The sequence below is a fragment of the Conger conger genome, chromosome 6 (assembly GCF_963514075.1).
Source record: "Conger conger chromosome 6, fConCon1.1, whole genome shotgun sequence".
NCBI classification, from domain to species: domain Eukaryota; kingdom Metazoa; phylum Chordata; class Actinopteri; order Anguilliformes; family Congridae; genus Conger; species Conger conger.
Window position 1 is genome coordinate 5,117,464 of NC_083765.1, and position 22,977 is coordinate 5,140,440.

General features: G+C 48.0%; 1 protein-coding gene across 1 annotated transcript in view; it reads right to left on the minus strand.

Moving 5' to 3' along the window:
- The window catches only part of LOC133130496 (PH domain leucine-rich repeat-containing protein phosphatase 2-like), a 39,702-nt gene extending 24,432 nt beyond the window's left edge, over window positions 1-15,270 (minus strand). The window contains exons 1-3 of the mRNA XM_061245116.1: window positions 15,032-15,270; window positions 10,697-10,830; window positions 11-201 (exon numbers count right to left, since the gene is read on the minus strand). Of these exons, the coding sequence (XP_061101100.1) occupies window positions 11-201; window positions 10,697-10,830; window positions 15,032-15,264 (558 nt within the window). The 5' untranslated portion in view covers window positions 15,265-15,270. The remainder of the gene's footprint in view (window positions 1-10; window positions 202-10,696; window positions 10,831-15,031) is intronic.
- Between the last annotated feature and the right edge of the window lie 7,707 nt (window positions 15,271-22,977).

The window sequence follows — 22,977 nt, forward strand, 5'->3', positions numbered from 1 at the left end:
GACCCCTGACCTTTCCCCCCACCAGGGGCAGGATGTGCATCTTGCCGGTGAGGCTCTCCTTCACGGAGGCCACGGTCAGGCAGGTGCCGCAGAGGATGACCTGCCGCTCCGCCCACTTGTGCAGCTGCGTCTTCCCCTTCCGCACGCTGAACACCCCTTTCAGCAGCGTGCGGTCCAGCTGGTCCACACTCAGGGGCTTCTCTGCAGGGGGAGAGAGGGAGGAGACGCGGTCAGTGTGTGGTCATAGAGTGGTCACAGAGCTGTCACAGAGCTGTCACAGAGTGGTCATAGACTGGTCAGTGTGTGGTCATAGAGTGGTCATAGAACGGTCAGTGTCTGGTCAGAGAGTGGTCATAGAGCGGTCAGTGTGTGGTCATAGAGCAGTCATAGAGTGGTCAGTGTGTGGTCATAGAGTGGTCATAGAGTGGTCCCCTGGAGTTATCCCCTCACAAATGGGACTAATGGCGCGTTCCATTTACCTCGGAAGTCGGAAGTCGGAGCTGGGAATGACGTCACACCCGAGTTGACCGCATTCCAGTAAACAACTCGGATAACCAAGATGGACGCCTCCAGTGCTATTGTTGCTATCGTTGTAGCCATTGTTAGCAATACCAGTTGAAAACACCACATTACACGGTATTCTATACATACAAACACCGTAGTAACATGTCCACAGATAGACGTTGGACAGTACTACGTATACCACTTATTTAATTACACAAAAACAAAACAGAAGTGCTAAATAATACATTACGAGAGATTTTATTAACCGTTGACGCACGGAGCAGCCATCTTGGATTTCTAACTCGGGGTTACTCGGTCCTTCCGACTTCCCCAGTCGGAAATCCCACCTCAGGGGGCGTTCCAGTTGAAATGTCCGACTGGGAACTCGGAAATTCCGACTTCCCAGTACAAATGGAACGCACCATAAGTGACGCACGGCTCTAAGGCAGGATCCCCTCACAGATGGGACTAAGTGACGCACAGTTCTGCAACAGGGGGAGCAGCCTCTGTTCAATCTCCTGCACTCACCGGCTAGCGGTCACAGAGACAACCTGGTACAGAAACGCAGCCCGCTCTACACCTCTCCGCCCCCCCCCCACACGCCCACCCCCCACCCCCCCGTCCTGCTGCAGGTGTAAACGGGGGCAAGCACACGGGCCAGTCAAGGTGGCAGGTATTTTTACTCAACCTTCCCCGCTGTAAGCAGGTCGCCACACTCTCACGGCCGTGTGAGGTCTGTCCTCATCCACACGTCACGGGCAGGCTAAGGGGCGAGAGGGCGGGGGCGTCACCACGTTAGACTACCCCCGTCCCCCGTCCCCCGTCCCGTCACCCCCCCTGTCCCTGTGATTCTGTCAGAGCGCTCCGTTCCCCCATCCGTTTGGGCGCAGGGACCGCACCCTCAGACACAGGGGTACACAGGAGGTACACTTTCAGTCCTTCAGGCACACCTTTTTCCAAATTTTCCCCCTGAAAGGTACAACGATGTTCTTTGTGTACTAATACGCGCCTTTCACAAAGGTACAAATTCATTATTCGACCCGTGGATAGAGGTGCAGTTTTATATACCTATAAGGGTATCACCTCGATTGGCACTTTGTGCGTCTTGTTGTGTGTACACAACATCCCGGCAAAAACTAAACGCACAAGTACCGCATAGCACATACTTTCACCATGCTTTTATTTGGTATTTTCTGTCAAAACGAAGGCTCACACCAACACGTATAAACCTTAAATAACCACATGCAAATTGTTTGATTACAAATCTAAAATTGCAGGACTAAAGAACCATCCATCCATTATCCTGAACAGGGTCGCAGGGGGGGCTGGAGCCTATCCCAGCATACATTGGGCGAAAGGCAGGAATACACCCTGGACAGGTCGCCAGTCCATCGCACACGGAGTGTCACGAGCAGAGACAGCCCGGTCCACAGGAACCAATCAGCACAGTCCCCAGGGTCCAATCAGAAGCCATTGCTCCTTCACCGGCACTTCCCATTTCCCTGGGCCACGCTCAGCCCCGACAAAACGACAAAATGTAGCAAAACGTTTATTTAAACAGAAAAGGTGGTGCACTGAGCATCCTGTTGCAGACACCCTGACTGCCTGACTGTAGCACGGTTTGCTCCAATGGCCTCTCAGAAGGCGTTCTCCAGCCTTTGAAGCACATAGGCCTACGTCATTATTGATTCAGACACCCACCGAACGGCGGCAACCATACCTCTTAAGCCCGTTGCAAAACGTCGCACTCTGTTGGGAGGAAGCATACGACATGAACACCGAAACCGTGGCAAAACTTTGAACGGATGGAACACGCCTCTTGCTTTAACCTGATTTTACCGCCGGGCCTGCTGGGAAATGTAGTCCGCCGCCTTAAAAAGCCTCTAAAAATCGCAGCTGCCGTGGAGCCCGGCGCTCCGTCTCAAAAGGATGTTGACAATCATCTCTAAACGAGGAGTCCCGTCCCCCCCAAGGCCCCAATAATGCATAAACGCCCCATTAGCACCTCCCGTGTATGTGCTACGGTGATTACGCTGCGGCGGAGACATCAGAAACAAAATGGCCCCTCGGGGTGAAGCCAGGGCTTCAGTCCTCCACATCCTGCCAACAAGACCTTCATGATGTCATCAGATGACTGTGATACGGTGATCCATTCTGTTACTTTTATAACGTGTGCTGTACGTGCAGCCTGGTCGGCAAAGCCGGCTGCTCGATGTCAGTCAGACTTCACGGCTCAGAGTGCTTTCGCCTTTATGGCGTAAAGAACTTTAAAACTATAATGCAAACCGGATTATACAGGTCCAATGGATTGTCATAAAGAAATGACAGTTAAACATTACATTACATTACATTACATTACTGGCATTTGGCAGACGCTCTTATCCAGAGCGACGTACAGTTGATTAGACTAAGCAGGTGACGATCCTCCCCTGGAGCAATGCAGGGTTAAGGGCCTTGCTCAACGGCCCAACGGCTGCGCGGACCTTATTGTGGCTACACCGAGATTAGAACCACCGACCTTGCGGGTCCCAGACACTTCGGAAGGGAATCCCACAGGCGGAATCAGGCCAACCGTCTTCAGTATAGATTTGACTGACAGATATAAGAACCAATCAGACGGCTTCTACAGATAATGAGGCAGGTGCTTCCTCATTCCGATGCAGCTGAATAGTGATGATGTCACAGAGGCCTGTGCGTTCCCAGGGTGCAGCTGTGCCGTGTAAAGGGGCAGAGCAACCTGGACGTACAGAAACACAATCTGAGGTCTGCAGCGTCTCCCTGTCCAATCAGAGACGCAGACACAGAGGCGTGGCCTGGAGGAGGACATGTGACCTGGAGGAGGAGGACATGTCGTACATTGTAGGCCTGATGAACACAGATCAATGCATGACATCTAATCAGCCTTTCAGTCACACACACAAACACACACACACTCACATACACACACACACACACATATACACACACACACACTGAGACACAGACACACATACACACACACACACACACACACACACACACACATATACATATACACACACACACGAGACACGATATTACAACATGCTAAAAGTTGTGCAAGTTGCGGTGAATAAGACCGTGTGCTTAATGCCAGCAAAGTACAGTAGTATACTGTATTACTATTGTGTCTCATGGTTGGTCAAGAGTCTAGACCAATCACTAATCCCCTCGGCAGGAAGGAGTTTTGACTGGATCACGAGACCTCCAGGCTCATTCTCCGGGGAGACGTGCGGTTCGCCGTCCCAACGTGGGCCTGGAGCCGGGAGGATAATGGGCGCGTTCTTTTCGGCAGGAAATCTAATGAGCAATGTTTGTTTGATCTGCATCGGCCCGTAAAGCAGATTAGGTGCCGGGGGGGGGGGCTGCCCGGGGGGGGGGGGTGCTGAGTCCTGCACTGGCCCCAGAACAGCGGGTCAACTCCCTAATAATAAACGCATTAAAAATGGCAACTGCAGCAGTCGTTTTTTTTCTGAACCTAATTTCCAACATGAGAAAAATCCTACTTATTACATTTCCACTGAACAAGTTCTTCCATTACGGAAATGAAGGGAAACTGGAAAAGAAACAAAAAACACAAAAGACAAAGGAGGTCAGACTGAGAGAGCAGAAACGCAGCGACGGTGAAGAATTTGTGAAGCGCTGAGCTGGCGACGGAGGGCCAGGGGTGTTCACAGGGTCCTGGTGCAGCACTCTACACCAACCGACAGCAGCGTTTAAATTCGGCAGTTAAACTGTCAGAGATTACACCAGTGTGAGAGTGAGTGAGTGAGTGAGTATGCGTGTGTGTGTGTGTGTGTGTATGTGAGACAGTGTGTGTGTATGCTTGCTTGTGTGTGTGTGTGTGTGAGAGAAATTGTATATGTGTGTGTGAGTGAGGGAGAGTGTGCATGTGTGAGAGTGTGAGTGTGTGCGTGTTTGTGCTTTGTGCGTGTGTGTATGTGTATGTATGCATGTGTGTGTATGTTTGTGCTATGCGTGTGTCTGTGTCTGTGCGTGTGTTTGTTTGTTTGTGTGTGTGTGTGTGTCTGTGTGTGTGTGCGTGCGTGTGTGAAGCTCAGCAAACCGTGACTGTAAATTGTGAACTCTTCACCAGTATTGCACAACAGGCCAATCAGAAAGCAGGGCAGCAGAAAGCTTTTACGGCGTTTACTGCGAGGAGATCAGGAGGAAAGTTACTGTTTCTTACATCACCTTCTCCAAAGAGCCGCACCCTGTCTGTCCTTTCCACAACTCAAGGGGGTGCACTTACCTCCTGGTGCATATTTACAGCGCAACAACTTTCAGGAAGGAAGAACACAGGCCAAGACTGATGCAGCATCCAAAATGGCATGCTAGCATAGCATTTAGCAAAAACGTATGTGAAACATTTTTGGTATGTCTGAAACCACACCATGCATAAAACAGGATGTGAAAAATACCTGGATGTCATATTACATTGGGTGAAATATTATAGGATGCAAACACTGGACACTATGCAGGCATGAGTATCCCACAATGCATCACGATCCAGCTTGGATAGTTCACAATCCAAGCAACCTCATCAGCTAATAATGTTAATGCAGTTCAAGTGGCAGAAGAATTGAACATTTTTTCCTCTACGTTTTTCTGTTCACCAAGCTTAGCAGAAAGTAGTTTAATTATATAATAGTTATTTAAAAACATTTTGTTTCTGTTTTCACCACACAAAGTCACTAGTTAGTTAGTTTGCATGTTACGTTACTGTCACGTGACATGCAAAAAACTGAAAAGGTATCATTTCAAGTAATTTCAGGACAACATGGCGGACCCCATCCGTGTCATGCCAAGCCTGGCACCAGGTCTGTTGATCGCGAAACAGCAGTCACCGACCAGCAAATCACGCATTCTCCAACATTTTATGAAGGTCATTCCATTCTGATAGCGTAGTAAAGCCATAAACGCAACATAAAACGGCATCAAAGTTCAGAGTGTGTGGAGTGACAGCCGATCAATCACATCGCAGACGGATCTACGTGCGCTGGCCGCGCTGCTAAAGTCACCTGACGGATGACTAATGAAAACACCAACGGGCTCAAGTGAAAGGGGATTTCGATTTTGTGCTCAACTTAAAAAACGGTATCGCCAGCCACAGGAACAGGAAGCTTTAAACTCCAGCGTACTTCCCGGAGCTGTCAGCACATGATATTACATTATTGGCGTATGGCAGACGCTCATATCCAGAGCGACGTACAGTTGATTAGACTAAGCAGGAGACAATCCCCCCAGGAGCAATGGAGGGTTAAGGGCCTTGCTCAAGGGCCCAACGGCTGTGCGGATCTTATTGTGGCTACATCGGGATTAGAACCACCGACCTTGAGCGATATGAGGTCAGAGAGGAAGAGGAACCAGACGTCTAATACATCTATGTTTTATTTGTTAATATGACACCAGATATCCACACACTTTTATAGCTTACGTTTCCCACATTATTCATGTACTGCATATATAGGTACGGTTACTTGGATATTGACCAGTCGACACTGAGGTTGAAAGGGCAGAGCTGCTGTAAGGAGCCTGTCAGTTACACACCTCATCTCCCAATCACTGCGTCTCAATGCTGTGCAACTGCTGCATCACGCCTAGGGTTTCTGCAGCTTCATACTAATGCATACTGTGCAGATAGCACTCAAAATACTGTGCAGTTAGCACTCAAAATACTGTGCAGTTAGCACTCAAAATACTGTGCAGTTAGGGGTGTCTCGGTGGTGCAGCCTGCAGAGCACTGACCGCATGCTCATTGTGAGCCGCGACGTCAATGGTTCGAATCCGACCGTCTGACAATTGGTCGCATGTCTTTCCCTCTCTCTCGCCCCCATTCTTCCTGTCTCTAAATACTGTCCAATAAAGCTGAAAAGGGCCTAAAAAATATCTTTAAAAAAAAAAAAATAGAATACTGTACAGTTAGCAACCAGAATACTGTGCAGTTAGCACTCAAAATACTGTGCAGTACTGTACAGTTAGCACTCACAATACTGTGCAGGTAGCAATGAGAATACTGTGCAGTTAGCACTCAAAATACTGTGCAGTTAGCAACCAGAATACTGTGCAGTTAGCAACCAGAATGCTGTGTGTGCAGTTAGCCATCAAAATACTGTGCAGTTAGCAACCAGAATACTGTGCAGTTAGCCGCGCAGTGCAGGCCCGGCTGCCACACCAGCAGCCCATAGAGGTCAGAGGTCAGAGGTCAGAGGTCAGCATGCAGCGTAGGCGAGGCACGCCTGATCTGCGACAGAACCCGTTAGGGCCCCACAACATTAATTTACTTTTCATTTTCTTCTCTGACAGGCAGATCGATAACTCATTAGCACTAAGGCTCCTGTGCATTTGTATTTCTAATGCACCCACACCCACACACACACATGCACGCACTCTCACACACACGTACATATACAGTGGTGTGATTTCTTATTTTTTTGCATGTTTGTCACACTTAAATGTTTCAGATCATCAAACAAATTTAAATATTAGTCAAAGACAACACAAGTAAACACAAAATGCAGTTTTTAAATGAAGGTTTTTATTATTAAGGGAGAAAAAAAATCCAAACCTACATGGCCCTGTGTGAAAAAGTGATTGCCCCCCCCTGTTAAAACATAACTTAACTGTGGTTTATCAAACCTGAGTTAAATTTCTCTAGCCACACCCAGGCCTGATTACTGTCATACCTGTTCTCAATCAAGAAATCACTTCAATAGGACCTGCCTGACAAAGTGAGGTAGACCAAATGATCCTCAAAAGCTAGACATCATGCCGAGATCTAAAGAAATTCAGGAACAAATGAGAAAGAAAGTCATTGAGATCTATCAGTCTGGAAAAGGTTATAAAGCCATTTCTCAAGCTTTGGGACTCCAGCGAACCACAGTGAGAGCCATTATCCACAAATGGCGAAAACATGGAACAGTAGTGAACCTTCCCAGGAGTGGCTGGCCGACCAAAATTACCCCAAGAGCGCAGCGACGACTCATCCAAGAGGTCACAAAAGACCCCACAACAACATCCAAAGAACTGTAGGCCTCACTTGCCTCAGTTAAGGTCAGTGTTCATGACTCCACCATAAGAAAGAGACTGGGCAAAAATGGCCTGCATGGCAGAGTTACAAGACGAAAACCAAAAATCAAAGCTGAGCAAAAAGAACATTAAGGCTCGTCTCAGTTTTGCCAGAAAACATCTTGATGATCCCCAAGACTTTTGGGAAAATACTCTGTGGTCTGACTAGACAAAAGCTGAACTTTTTGGAAGGTGTGTGTCCCATTACATCTGGCGTAAAAGTAACACCGCATTTCAGAAAAAGAACATCATACCAACAGTAAAATATGGTGGTGGTAGTGTGATGGTCTGGGGCTGTTTTGCTGCTTCAGGACCTGGAAGACTTGCTGTGATAAATGGAACCATGAATTCTGCTGTCTACCACAAAATCCTGAAGGAGAATGTCTGGCCACCTGTTCGTGACCTCAAGCTGAAACGAACTTGGGTTCTGCAGCAGGACACACCAGCAAGTCCACCACCTGAATGGCTGAAGAAAAACAAAATGAAGACTTTGGAGTGGCCTAGTCAAAGTCCTAACCTGAATCCTATTGAGATGCTGTGGCATGACCTTAAAAAGGCGGTTCATGCTCGAAAACCCTCCAATGTGGCAGAATTACAACAATTCTGCAAAGATGAGTGGGCCAAAATTCCTCCACAGCGCTGTAAGAGACTCATTTGCAAGTTATCGCAAATGGTTGATTGCAGTTGTTGCTGCTAAGGGTGGCCCAACCAGTTATTAGGTTTAGGGGCAATCACTTTTTCACACAGGGCCATGTAGGTTTTTTCTCCCTTAATAATAAAAACCTTCATTTAAAAACTGCATTTTGTGTTTACTTGTGTTGTCTTTGACTAATATTTAAATTTGTTTGATGATCTGAAACATTTAAGTGTGACAAACATGCAAAAAAAAAAAAAAAGAAGAAATCAGGAAGGGGGCAAACACTTTTTCACACCACTGTATATTTATAAAAACCACCAAAGCTTTGCAGGCGGAAGGGGTAGGGGAGGCTAGAGCAATATTTATTTCTGTAATAATATGCTACATATAGTTTTTTTGTTTCCCATCAAATGGACCTGTGATATTGCACATAGTCACATAGTCACATAGTCACATGACCAAACCGGTGACATCACCCTGGCACACATAGCTCACAGGCTGTATTCACAATATCTTTTTATTTTTTGTCCAACAGGGAAGGAGTTTTCAGATCAGACAGGGGGGCCCCCGCCCCCCCGCCCCCCCGCCCCCCCGCCCCCCGGTCCCCCTGGCCCTTACGTTCCCCGCAAGCTCGTAAACACACAGAACCTTCCAGAATCTGGACTCGCGACGGGGCCAGCGACTCGACTGAAGAACGACCCGACCCAGAACGACCTGACCCAGAACATCCATCTGACATCGGCTGCATCAGGAGACCGGCTACATCCGCCGTCCTGCGGTCCGGGGGCGGTTACCTCCGGGGCTCAGCGAGAACGTTCTCACCCCTGTGCGCGCCTGAGTCACCAGCGCCTACCCAAACCGCACTCAGACCTTCGCGGCAGCCACTTCCTGTCGTTCAGCGCGGCCACTTCCTGTCACACAGCCGAGGAACTCAGGGGCTGTAAGCACGCACCACGGGGCTGCCAGTCATGCCGGATCATCTCACATGCTTAACCAGAGCGACGTACGATAAAGTGCGCAATTCCTCTGTGCGATTAGCAGGCGCGACCATTTCAGGAGCAGCAGTTACACCCCGCACCTGCAGCCAGGTCACATGGGCTCTGCTCTGAAAGCTGTGGCCAGCCCACACAAACGCAGCCGAACGGCTCCTTAAAAGCCAGAGTCTGTCCTTTCCCACCTCCCCCCCCCCCCCCCCCCCCCCCCCCCCCCCCCCCCAACCCACCCCACCCCACCCCACTGGACCCAGAGGAGCGGACAGAGAGGCGTTAATGTGGAGGGAGAGAGAGAGAGAGAGGGCTTTTTTTATTTTAAAGGTGAATTCATCAGGCGGACAGCTCGGAGGTCTCTGGCAGGCAGACGCAGGGCTTCCATTAAGAAGCGTAATGGTGGAATGGAAGTAAAGATCGATCTCCTGCGGACACGCGGAAACCTCCAGAACATGACGTCATTCCAGCCGACTGTCTGACACAGAGCCTACAGACGCAGAGCCTACAGACGCAGAGCCTACAGACGCACAGCCTACAGACACAGAGCCTACAGACGAAGAGCCTACAGACACAGAGCCTACAGACGCAGAGCCTACAGACGCAGAGCCTACAGACGCACAGCCTACAGACGCAGAGCCTACAGACGCACAGCCTACAGACACAGAGCCTACAGACGAAGAGCCTACAGACACAGAGCCTACAGACGCAGGGTCTACAGACACAGAGCCTACAGACACAGAGCCTACAGACGCAGGGTCTACAGACACAGAGTCTACAGACGCACAGCCTACAGACACAGAGCCTACAGACGCAGAGTCTACAGACACAGAGCCTACAGACACAGAGTCTACAGACGCTGAGCCTACAGACGCAGAGCCTACAGACGCACAGCCTACAGACACAGAGTCTACAGACGCACAGCCTACAGACACAGAGCCTACAGACACAGTCTACAGACGCAGAGTCTACAGACGCACAGCCTACAGACGCACAGCCTACGGATGCAGAGTCTACAGACACAGAGCCTACAGACGCAGAGTCTACAGACGCAGAGTCTACAGACGCACAGCCTACAGACGCAGAGTCTACAGACACAGAGCCTACAGACGCAGAGTCTACAGACACTGAGCCTACAGAAGCAGAGTCTACAGACGCAGAGTCTACAGACGCACAGCCTACAGACGCAGAGTCTACAGACACAGAGCCTACAGACGCAGAGTCTACAGACACTGAGCCTACAGAAGCAGAGTGGAGCAGGACGGAGAGGAAACGGAGCCTCTCATCAGCAAACAGACCGGCAACACTGGCTTTTCCCACAATCCTGTGCGCTTTGAAGAAATATCGCAGGGGCACGCCCCATACCGCTCAACGCCACGGACATGCCTGTAACCATGGCAACAACACATGGCCCCAAAAACTGCAGCAGGAGCACCTGGGTCAGATCTGGGAGTGCGGGGGGCGGTTGGTGGGCCGGGTTACTCACCGCTGTAGAAGCGGATCATGCAGCTGAGGTCGGAGTTGGCCGCCTCCCTCTGGATCCTCAGAGGGTCCTCATACCCCATGGCGGCCAGGTAGTCGTACACGATCTGCAGGGGGCACTCCGAGGGGTCCAGCCTCCTGCCGAACAGCGTGGGCGGGAGGGGGGGGGGGCACGGGAGGTCAGAGACATTTTACAGAACTCACCATTTCATTTCACACACATAGGAGGGGCGACATTGGCTCAGGAGGTAAGAGCGGTCGTCTGGCAGTCGGAGGGTTGCCGGTTCGATCCCCCGCCCGGGCTGTGTCAAAGTGTCCCTGAGCAAGACACCTAAACCCCAAATGCTCCTGACGAGCTGCTTGGTGCCTTGCATGGCGTGTGAGTGTGTGTGTATGGGTGAATCAATTGTACAGCACTTTGGATAAAGGCTCTATATAAATTGCAGACCACATACAGAGCAGCCGGAAAGCCTTTCCTCAGTCAGAAGCTCTGTGCCACTGCTTAACAGAGTTTAACAGGCACAAACTAACCATGACTCCTCCAGTGACCAAATTCCTGAAAAGGGCCAGTTTCTCCAAGAAGATGGGACTTTTTTTTTTTTTTTCTCTAAAGCTAAAAAATACTAGCTTGTTCTAAGTTACATTTTGCTTGACGAGTGAAATTCTCTTTTTCAAAAACCCATTTGCGAATCTCAAAATGAGTAAAGCTATCACCTCATTGGCAAAAATAATAAAATCTAAGATCTTAAGTGTAGATATAAGAATAAAATGGTTAAGACTTTTTTTTTTTTGCAGTGCAGAATACCATGCATTTATCTACCACAAGAAGAACGGTCCATAAGATCAAAGCACAGGAAGCAGTGGCATGCAGCTGAGCATGTGAAGCCCCTGCCGTCTCCCTGGAGAGGCGACTGTTCAGAAGGCTCTTCTCTACCACGGCCCGACTGCGCTGCACAACGCTACTTACCAGTCAAGCAGGAGAATCTGCACACTAATGCAGACATTCAATTGTTATTTGTGACTCTGACGACTATAGGACAGCCCCCCTAGTGGTAGAATATCAGTACTGCAGCGACTTTGGGGAGCCACTCAGCGAGTCGGTGAGGGTCACTTTCCAAGCTGTTCAGTCACCACCGAAATATAACATCTTGGGAATGAGATATTCATGTTTATGGGCTACCCTACTTTCTCAAGGACAAGCGTGGAATAACAGGCCGCCGGGGTGCATTAATAAAAACGAAACCAATCAGTTCACGCCATCACAATGAATGCAAACGCGAGTGCAAAGTGTGAAATGTGTGATTTAGTGTAGCTGGAATGAAATACAGTATGTTGTTGTCTCAAGAGTTAGAAACCGCTCTGGGGTAAAAGCCAGATGGGTTCAGACACTGGAAAGGCAGGGAGGAGTCTCTCAGTGACTGTGCCGCACAACGCAACAGCACCAATACACACGCACATACACTCACATACACGCACACACACGCACACACACGCACACACACGCACACACACGCACACACACGCACACACACGCACACACACTCACACACACTCACACACACTCACACACACTCACATACACGCACATACACGCACACACACGCACACACACGCACACACACGCACACACACGCACATACACGCACATACACGCACATACATGCACATACACGCACATACACTCGCACATACACGCACATACACGCACATACACGCACATACACACGCACATACACACGCACATACACGCACAAACACGCACAAACACACGCAAACACACGCACACACACGCACACACATGCACACACACGTGTTGTCTCACACAGCCACACACTCCTGCCCCACACAGCCACACACTCCTGCCCCACACAGCCACACACTCCTGCCCCACACAGCCACACAGCCACACACTCCTGCCCCACACAGCCACACACTCCTGCCCCACACAGCCACACACTCCTGCCCCACACAGCCACACAGCCACACACTCCTGCCCCACACAGGCACACACTCCTGCCCCACACAGCCACACACTCCTGCCCCACACAGCCACACACTCCTGCCTCACACAGCCACACTCCTGCCCCACACAGCCACACACTCCTGTCCCACACAGCCACACAGCCACACACTCCTGCCCCACACAGGCACACACTCCTGCCCCACACAGCCACACACTCCTGCCCCACACAGCCACACACTCCTGCCTCACACAGCCACACACTCCTGCCCCACACAGCCACACACTCCTGCCCCACACAGGCACACACTCTTGCCCCACACAGCCACACACTCCTGCCCCACACAGCCACACAGCCACACACTCCTGCCCCACACAGGCACACACTCCTGCCCCACACAGCCACACACTCCCGCCTCACACAGCCACACAGCCACACACTCCTGCCTCACACAGCCACACACTCTCGCCTCACATTCAGACCCAACACTAGTCCTTCACCCTCCTCAGTCAGGGTGACTAACAGAAAAATGTGCTTCTGTTCTGCAAGAGAGGCCCTCGCTCAGGTGAAGCACCTTGATCACCGTTACAGGTGAACAGTTCCGTTCTGGCCCTCAAAACAATGTTCCCACCCCAACCCAATCTGCTACATTAACTGAATATGAAGATAGTACAACTGTTTCAACAGTGAATCAGCCATCATAGCCCTGCCATGTGGGGGGGGGGGGGGGGGGTGTCAGATGCCATAAGACAATGACTGAACACTCACTAAAGTTAAGTGATACACCTCAGCATTCAAGTTTTAATGAAATTGTGTCAAAATGGCGGCTTCCTGAGAAAACAGAGCAGTGAGACCTGACTACATTACCTGACCCATTACCTGACTAGACAATAAAATAATTACAGAGAAACACCCATCCGGCAATTATCCCATACAGTCAAATCCGGTTTCCCCTCCCTGCCTGACAGAATATCTATTAAAAAAAGAAACAAGGAAGCGTTTTTTTTTTTTTTAATTATATATAGAATTTGGAAAGTTTAAGACACTGAGGAGAGTCGTAGTGCTGCCATTTCAGCATTTTGACATTTTGTCATGACCTATTTTAACGCATCATACGGCTCAATGAACCCAACCAAAAATAACAGACAAGGGAGTCCACAGCTTCATCCGGGAGAGTCCGGAAGTGTGCGCGGGCACAACCTGATTATAGCCTGCGCTAGCATCCTCCTTCCACAGAGCTATTCTGGAAAACCCGCGTCACTCTGCCAAAAACGCCAACCTGGATCCTGCTCAAGATGAAAAATTCTCCTCTCAAATCCAACGCACCTGGAAGCACTCTTCGTGTGTGAACAGGGGACGCGCGCGCTGTATAATCTGATATTAAAATATCATACCGCTCCGAACATCAAAAATTTACATCATTGTATCTCACTTTTTCCCCTCCGAGCAATATATGAGGCCTGAAATATTCTTTGCTCCGAATATTGTCTCGCAGCAAAGAGCTCATGCTTCTCGGGGAAACCGATTCTCGTTCTTCGGTTTGTTATCTTACCGATATAATAACTTTGCCCTGGCTTCCCTCTTTCAATGCTGACACAGAAGAAGCTGTCGAGTGTTCTGTTGCATTTGAACGATAGCCGATAGAGGATTTAGGCTGTGCGGTGACCGTTCAGGGAGACGAGTGACACAGCATCTTTGTGTGTGTGTGTGTGTGTGTGTGTGCGACAGAAAGAGTGTGTGAGAGAGAGAGAGAGAGAGAGAGAGAGAGATAAAGAGCAAGTGTGTGAACTGCAGTCCAGCACAGAGCTATCAGAGACCACACAGCAGTGTGAATATGGCAGACAGTGCTGGAAAGGTCAAGTCTTAGAGACAGACATCCTCAGGGGTATTCAGATTCAGGGGAGGGGGGGTACCTCCTGGGGAAGGGGTGGGGGTCCAGACCACAGACACCGGGGGGGGGTCACTGAAGGTCCTGCCGTCTGTTCCCAGGCTAGACTTCAAATGCAATGACTACATATACATTTGACTATTTATACATACATTTTCTTTTAAATGTAACTCGTGATGTGTGTCACCCGGAAGCCTCTGTGCCCGGGTGAGGGTCAGCCCGGATCAGAGAAGGCGGAAACCACTGATTTACTGACTGGCCTGTTCTATCCATTAAACATTCCCACTATGTATTCCCATTACGTATTCCTGGTACAAACTCCCAGTACATATTCCCGATTCACATTCCCATGTTCACACAGCTCCAGCCAGGGGCGTCAAAAACCCGTGAGCGACAACAGCGGGGCCAGCGGCATCTCGTCAGCACGTCAGCACGTTAGCACGTTAGCACGTTAGCACGTTAGCACGTTAGCGCGCGCGGGCGAGCTTACCTGAGCAGGTCTCCGTGCAGCTGCAGGTACAGCGCCTGCGCCTCCCCCTGGGAGCACAGCTCCTGGGCCGAGGTGCTGGAGGAGCAGAGCACCAGCCTCAGGTCGGGCTGCGGGTCGGCCGGGCCGTACAGGCACACGCACCCCCGCTGGCTGTCCCCCTTCAGCCAGTCCCGCTCCCGCGACCCGAAGCGCGTCTTCCGCGCCACGCACCCCCGGCTCCCGTTCCTCTTCATGTTCCGCTGCCGGGGGGGGGGGGGGGAGGAAAGCCGGGTCAGTCCCCGAGGCCCGTTCCTGGGAATGTGACCCGTTCAGGGAATGCCTCATCACACTCTCAGGACAACAGAGCCCAATCAGCAGAACATACACGCAGAGCAATAATAAACTGTGACAGTGTTGCTGCACCTGCTCCGTAATTTTTTGCACAACTATCCACATTCTTTATCTGCTGCTCGATAGCTGCACAGGTCCGGGAGTGGAGCAACGAACATCCATTTAAGAAAATATAATCACCATGTGCGTGTGCGTGTGTATATGGGTGTGAGTGTGTGTGCGTGTGAGTGTGTGTGTTTGTGAGTGTGCATGTGTATACGGGTGTGAGTGTGTGTGCGTTTGTGAGTGTGCATGTGTATACGGGTGTGAGTGTGTGTGCGTGTGAGTGTGTACGTTTGTGAGTGCGCATGTGTATACGGGTGTGAGTGTGTGTGTGTGTGTTTGTGTGTGTGCGTGTGCATGTGTATACGGGTGTGAGTGTGTGTGCGTGAGTGTGTGCATTTGTGAGTGTGACTGTCTGAGTGTGTGTGCGTGTGTGTGCGTGTGCATTTGAATACGGGTGTAAGTGTGAGTGAGTGAGTGTGTGTGTGTGTGTGCATGTGTATATGGGTGTGAGTGTGTGAGTGAGTGTCTGAGTATGTGTGTGTGTGTGTGCATGTTTATACGGATGTGAGTATGTGTGTGTGTGTATATGTGTATACGGATGTGAGTGAGTGTGTGTGTGTGCATGTATATACGTGTGTGCGTGTGTGTGTGTGCATGTATATACGGGTGTGCGTGTGTGCGTGTGTGTGTGCATGTATATACGGGTGTGTGTGTGTGCGTGTGTGTGCGCATGTATATACGGGTGTGCGTGTGTGTGTGTGTACACTGGGCCTTACTCCAGAGCTGGGGCAGGATTGGGCTGTTAGTCAGACAGATGATGTCATTGTTCCACAGCGATGTGTGTCCCTGACTCTCTCTGCCACGGAGGCAACAGCACAGCCAGCTCTGGGAGTACCCAGCTCACACACTCACACACACACACACACACACACCTATCCCAACATGTGCACACACACACACACACACACACACACACACACACTTATCCCCACACACAAACACACACTCAAATAAATACCAATGTCCCAGAGCAGTGAAGGGGACACCTGGCCGTCTTTCGGAAGAGAAGTTAAACGGAGGTCCTGGCTCACAGTGGTCATTACAGATCCCTTTAAAAGACACTCATCGCAAAGGGCAGGGGGTTCCCCGGTGTCCCGGCTGCATTCCACACCTAGCTCTCTCAACGCTGTCACCTAATCATCCCCTGATTTAATAGGCTAAATAAACGTCTCCCTCTCCACCTCAGCTGCTGTGCGGTGAGCGTTCTGGTGCAAAATGGCCGCCATTGCCTCTCCCAGGTGGGTGCCTCACATTGGTGGTGGTTGAGGGAGAGTTTCCCCCTCATCACTGAAAAGCACTTTCAGTCACCGGCTGATGAGAAAAGTGCTACATAAGTTCAAGGAATTACAATTAACACACACGTACACACACTCCAACCAACAAGTTTCCATTTGCAATCATTCCCCCCCGTCAATGACGCTGAGGGTGGGGTGGGGTAGGGGCTGCAATAAGCTTTGTCCATGACAACTGGACTGGATTCTCATCATTTTTAATACTACTACATAGACCACTTTTTCCGTCCAATTCCAACTATGCGAATCAGTCACAGTCTACACGATACTCTCAATATAAATATGAATTCAAAGAAACCCCATCCATCATGGGCGACAATGTCAGGTCTGTGTGCGAAAGCAGGAGACGGGGAAAATTACTTGGGAATGGCACAAAAAAAAAAAAAAAAAAACTTCGGGCCAGTTGTCTGCTGAACTGGAAGCCAAAGCAATATGCAGCATTTACAAGCCGTTTTGTGCCAAATTACACAACCCATGGCATCGAGTTTGCGCTGGGTACAGAATCATAACACACAGAAGCCATTCAGTAAGGTTTCATTCCATATCCAATGACAACTTGGCAAGAGCTGGATTGTAATCCTCAGAGCAGGCTAATGTAGGCCTACATCTGCCTCGCCTTGATCATCATAAATGTTATTAAAGGATTTTAACTTTTATCAAAATGTTTTCCCGCAACGCATTGTGAGACAACGTCAGGACGCGATAAAGCAACAACTGCACTGGACTAAACTCTACTGTACCCAGGCAGGAAAAGGCCAGCCATGTTTAAACAGCTGAAATGCCCTACATAATGCTGCATCACGATATTATTGTTGTAACGGGTTAATCGATGACATAATGGCGGAAGTATAGTACAAGTAGATAAGTAGTTAATCGGTTGGCTACTGTCTGTCTGTTGCTTGCGCAAATACCTCATGGCAATTACTGTCCGTAAAACAGATTATGATTTAATTGGAAACCCGGTAGAATCCTCAGGATCTTGCACGTTTCTCTGTGTTGTATCGGACGATTATAATCGTTGCTATACATCAAATTTCAAACTAATTCATCCAATTATACATTTCCGTTGGATGTGTCAAAAATGTTCAACCAAAACTTGTTTATCCCTACCCCACAAGTCGGAATTAAGATATTGGCGAAGATTTCCCGTAACGTTAAATAAGCAGCTGCATTAGCAACAAGCTTTCACGCGTGCCGCGAGGTAACGAGGTAGGTAGTTAATTTGGATCCGTTGCGCTGGAGAGGTTGGCCATCTAGACAGCTAGTTAGACGATTTCTAGACTAGTTAGAAGCAGTGTGATGTTGCAACTGTAAATATCTTTCTGAGATCCCAGCGTCGGCTACAACAGACATTAGTATGCAAAGCAGAGGAAGACAGTTACCGCTTGCAATTCGGCAAGATTAGCACATTTTATTGCAGTGTTTTCTAGCTAGCTAGTTACAGCTCAATGCACAATATCTGGGCTAGAGAGAACGCAGATAAGCAAATCCAGATGGTATCATTTTTAAAGTGCCAGGCATCAAGCCATTCGTAATATCACATAGGCTACCTCGGCCCTGCATTTACAATGTCCAACAATACAACGATTTACTACGGTATATGGTATTTTTCCTAACAAAACCACAATGGCATGACATGCAAACCTACGTACCTTTAAAACCCGTATTCCTGTGGCACCACGACTGCCCGGTCCATTGTGGTCACCGCGAACCGCCGCTTGATTAGATCCCGTTTCGTGAAGATCTGTGCCCGGTGACACACCATTACAAGACCCGCTATGTTCGACACCACCTTGTTCTCTTCGGTCCGGACCGGTACTCCGTACCGCCCCCGACGGGCTATCTCCCACCTCCATTTACATTGAAATGTTTTCCAGGAAAATTCCAACAAGAATGCCGCAGTTCAAAACGTGCAAATTCCAATGCACCGGGGCACCAAAAATCCCATTCAGGATTGGTGAGACGCCATAACGACACTGAACATCACGGCTGTCAGATAGACTCGATCAAAAAACATTAGAGGGGCAGGGCTAGTTATTCATAGGCTGATACTGAATTATTCATTCTGCTCGGCCAGGTAAACCTATTAGAAGCTAGTCGGCGTGGTAGGGGTGCGTGAGTCGTAAGCTACATAATTGTTATTAAATGGTGTAGCCTTTATAATATTGTTGTTAAGGGCTTGACTATTCGGTAATAATGACATTACAAATGATAATAATCAAAGTAATAGATTATTACACTAGCCGAGGCTGCTGTCATTCAGCAGATGCTCTTATACAGAGCTATCACGGAGACAACGTGGCGTGCAACAACCGTAATAACAATAATAGTAATAAATTATTATAATACTAATTATAACAATAATACAAATAATAACAATAATAATAATAATAATAATAATAATATCATGTTATTATTATTATTAGTAGTAGTAGTAGTAGTAGTAGTATTGCTGTTGCTCTTGTTATGGAAGTATAGACCCAACACTAAATCTGCGCATATTAGGCTGCATAAAATTACAAGTAGGCTAGTTACTCGAATGTTCTGCAATGTAGGCTAATGCAAAGATTTTATTTGTCATTATGTTGACGTTTCCGATTACATAAGCTTCTTGAAACAGCTCATTTCCTCCCGCGTTTCGGGTTACTTGTTAAAGTACCCACGCTTTGAAAGAACAAATACAGACAAACACTTCCCACCGTCTATTGACTTCACCCTAATCAGCTTTCTCTCCTTCCGTTTCAGGTTTCGCGGCACTCAACGCACAGCCGCTGTAGCCTACAAACACGGCCTCTGTGTGTGACCGAAAAGAGGACACTTTAGATCACTGACCTCCGCGGGGCCTGTAGGGGTGATAACCTCCTCACCTCTAAAATCGCTTTTTATCACCACCCGGCAGTTTGGAATCTGGATATCTCTTGCACACCACGGACGACTGGACTTTGGTCGGTTACACGCGAGCTGTTGAGCGAGGAATGGGTTTCAGTCGGGGTTTAGGAAGCACCAGAGCACTGACAGTCCTCACCTTACCTGAGAGAACCATTTGTATTGGCAGTGACCGTCGTATGCGTTTGATAATTAAAAATCTACGCAGCACTGCACCTTAAAAATAATAAAATGGGGGCATAGCCTTGATTGGAACAGGTAAGACTAACATTCAAGTCATGATTGATTTGTTTCTCTCTCTGGATTGAGGCTGTATCTCTATTGTCCTACTTGACCTTAGTGCTGCAAATGGTACTAGCCTAAAGACCACCATATTCACCTCTGCAGGATAGAAAAATCAGGTGGTCTCACTGGGAAAGCTCAGGGTTTAAATACCACTCTGATAGGTCTGTTCAGGTCCTCTGATGATTCTAAGGTAAACTTTGTAGTCCCACAAGGGTCTGTTTTGGGTCTTCACTATTTTCTCTGTACATTCTCCCCCAAAGGGAGATTATTGGGGACATTATATGCAGACGTGGCATTAACCAATAATCTATGAAGACCATACACAACTTTATATACCGCTTAAACCAGGTGAAGTCGACAAGCTTGGATGACCCAAAATTCCCTTTTTTCAGGTATTAGTAGTTGGTCACAAATCACTTAGTTTTCACTTAGTTTTCACTTAGTTTTCACTTAGTTTTCTTTCAATGTATATAGCTTCTCTGTCAATTCAGTTGTTAGAAACCATGGCGTAACTGTTGATTTGGTCTACTCTACTTTCTGGCCCACATTAATAATGTCATAAGAGTGGCCTTCCTCCAAAGGAAATCTCTGAATGAAGGAAAACGTGTCCCTGTAGGACGCTGAAAAAAATGGTTCTTGCATTAGTGACCACTTGGCTGGATCACTGCAGTATTTTATCAGCCCTGAAACATCTCCAACTTGCACAGAAAGCAGTGAACACATCAGCCTGGTTCTCACAAAAACACTTCACTGACTTCCTGTTAAATTTAGATTTTAATGTTAACATATAAAGCTATAAATGGTCTGGCTCGAGAATATTGGCGAGTTATTTAATCTTTAGTCTCATCCAAGATTACTTTGTTCACATGGTTCTGGCTATTAGAAAAAAATCCTCCCAAAGGATATCAACGATTACAATGGGAGGCGGGGCTTTCGTTTACCGATTTCCGGTCTTATGGAACAACCTCCCGATACATGTACAGGATTCCGACCCTTTCTGTCTTTATAAATCCAAGAAAACTGATTCTAGCTGCGTTTATATTCCCCACAACTAACCATTGATTGTCTTCTTGCTATTTTTTTTTCCAAGTCTTTAACCCAATGATAACCGTTAAATTGTAATGAACACCATTAGATTATCGCGATTTGTTCAGCTGATAAGGACCGGGTGGGCGTGCACTCATTAATATTCATATCCGTAAAAGTCGTCGTTTGTCAGAGATGCCCACCGTCGGTGCTGAGGAGCTTCTGTGCACCCTGCGTGTCGTTCCACGTTTTCATACTTGGGTGCTTTTCGTGTTTAGAGGCCTTATTCACCCCCCTTCTGTCAGAAATACAAATGAACGCCATGAAGAATACAAGTCCAATATTCACAGGGTTTATTGTGATATATTGCAAAGAGTTGCACAAAACTGAACTTTTTAAGGCGAATCAACAGGCTCCTGATTAGGTTGCTGAACACAGGTATTTACCTTTTCATATGTCCATGTTCCTTAAACATATTAAACACAATGCAGTATGAACACAATTGTATTCTTTGTGGCATTTTGTGCACAGCTGGTGGGTCTGATGGCTACATAGATGAGAATAGCATCGGATGCTTGCCTGCCTAGCTTGAAACGACTCGCAAATGAGGCCAACTTACCGATTTTGGTCAATATTGGTCTGATTTGGTCATGCAAATTACGATTCAACGAAGGCACAGTGGTGAGATGGAACCAGAATTGAACATCTTGGTCAGATACAGCATCGGCATGTCAGGAGTGCCCCGTATCTATGGTTAAATACGGTGGCAAGTCAGTTGATGTTTTGGGCCGGTTTTAATTCCAGAAGTCCAAGGACACGGTTAAGATTAATCAACCATAAGGCAATTTTGTTGACTGGTTGCCTCTACCACAGAGCTGAAACGCTAGTTCAGTATTTTCGTGCATTGCCAGTTAGGGGAGCCAATAATTCGGGAGCCCACTGTAAACCAAAATGTACATTCATGTACAGAACCTCTTAACATCCTGTCAATGGGAAGAGAAAAATCCGATGGGCTTCTCAGCCGTTCCTAGGCAACACAACGGCAGTCGAGCATTTCCATGACGCGGAGAAAAGGAGAAAGCAATCACATCGAAGAGTGGTATGAATTCACTTTTATTTTCCCCAAACATAACGGATTAGACGTTTTGCATTTTTTTAAATAACTCTTGCTTATTACAGATGTTTAACCTGAACACTTACAAGTGTACAATTAAGTCCCAGTTCAGCCAAGAGGCGCGGCGGTTTTTTTTTGTTTTTTTGTTTGTTTGTTTGTTGTTGAATAAATGTTCTTTTCCTTGAATGTCAAAAAAAGAAGATGCTGCGAGTAGAAACGAGGCTATGTACATCGGTTCTCACATGCAGCTTCCAAGCTTAGAGTTGAAACCGTTGCGGCCGAGATCCACGTGTCCTTACCTTGTGTTTGCAGGAGTAAGACACTCACACGCACGCACAGAATCACACGCACACACAGATAAAAAAAAAAAAAAAAAAAAAAAAAAAATCCAACAGATGTAGCCTAACTCCCATAATATATATATCTATATATATTTTTGTCAAAGCAGCAGCGTCTCCATCAGAGAACCATTTGTATTGGTAATGACCGTCTTATGCGTTTGGATAATTACAAATCTACGGAGCACTGCACCTTAAAAATTAAATATTTAAAAAATGGGGATATAGACTTGATTGGAACGGATAAGACTAACATTCAAGACAAGACACTTTCCAACTTCTTCCCCCGACCCACCGAGAATCTTCAGTGTGAAACAGCCCCCTCCTGTGGAGGCAAGTCGCCAATCAACCACTAGAAACATGTAGGGTCTGCTTTTCCTTTCATACAAAAAAAGGGTGTCTTCTTTCCTCAAGGACTGTTAAAGCAGCTCTACGCTCATTTGTGTTGTACACAGTGTTACGAACAACGCAAAAGCCTGAGGGAACATTCCCATCCACAACAGGGATGCTTTTTTAAAATCTGCCACCCGGATAATAGGACATTAATCACCGGTACCCCCCCTGGGATAA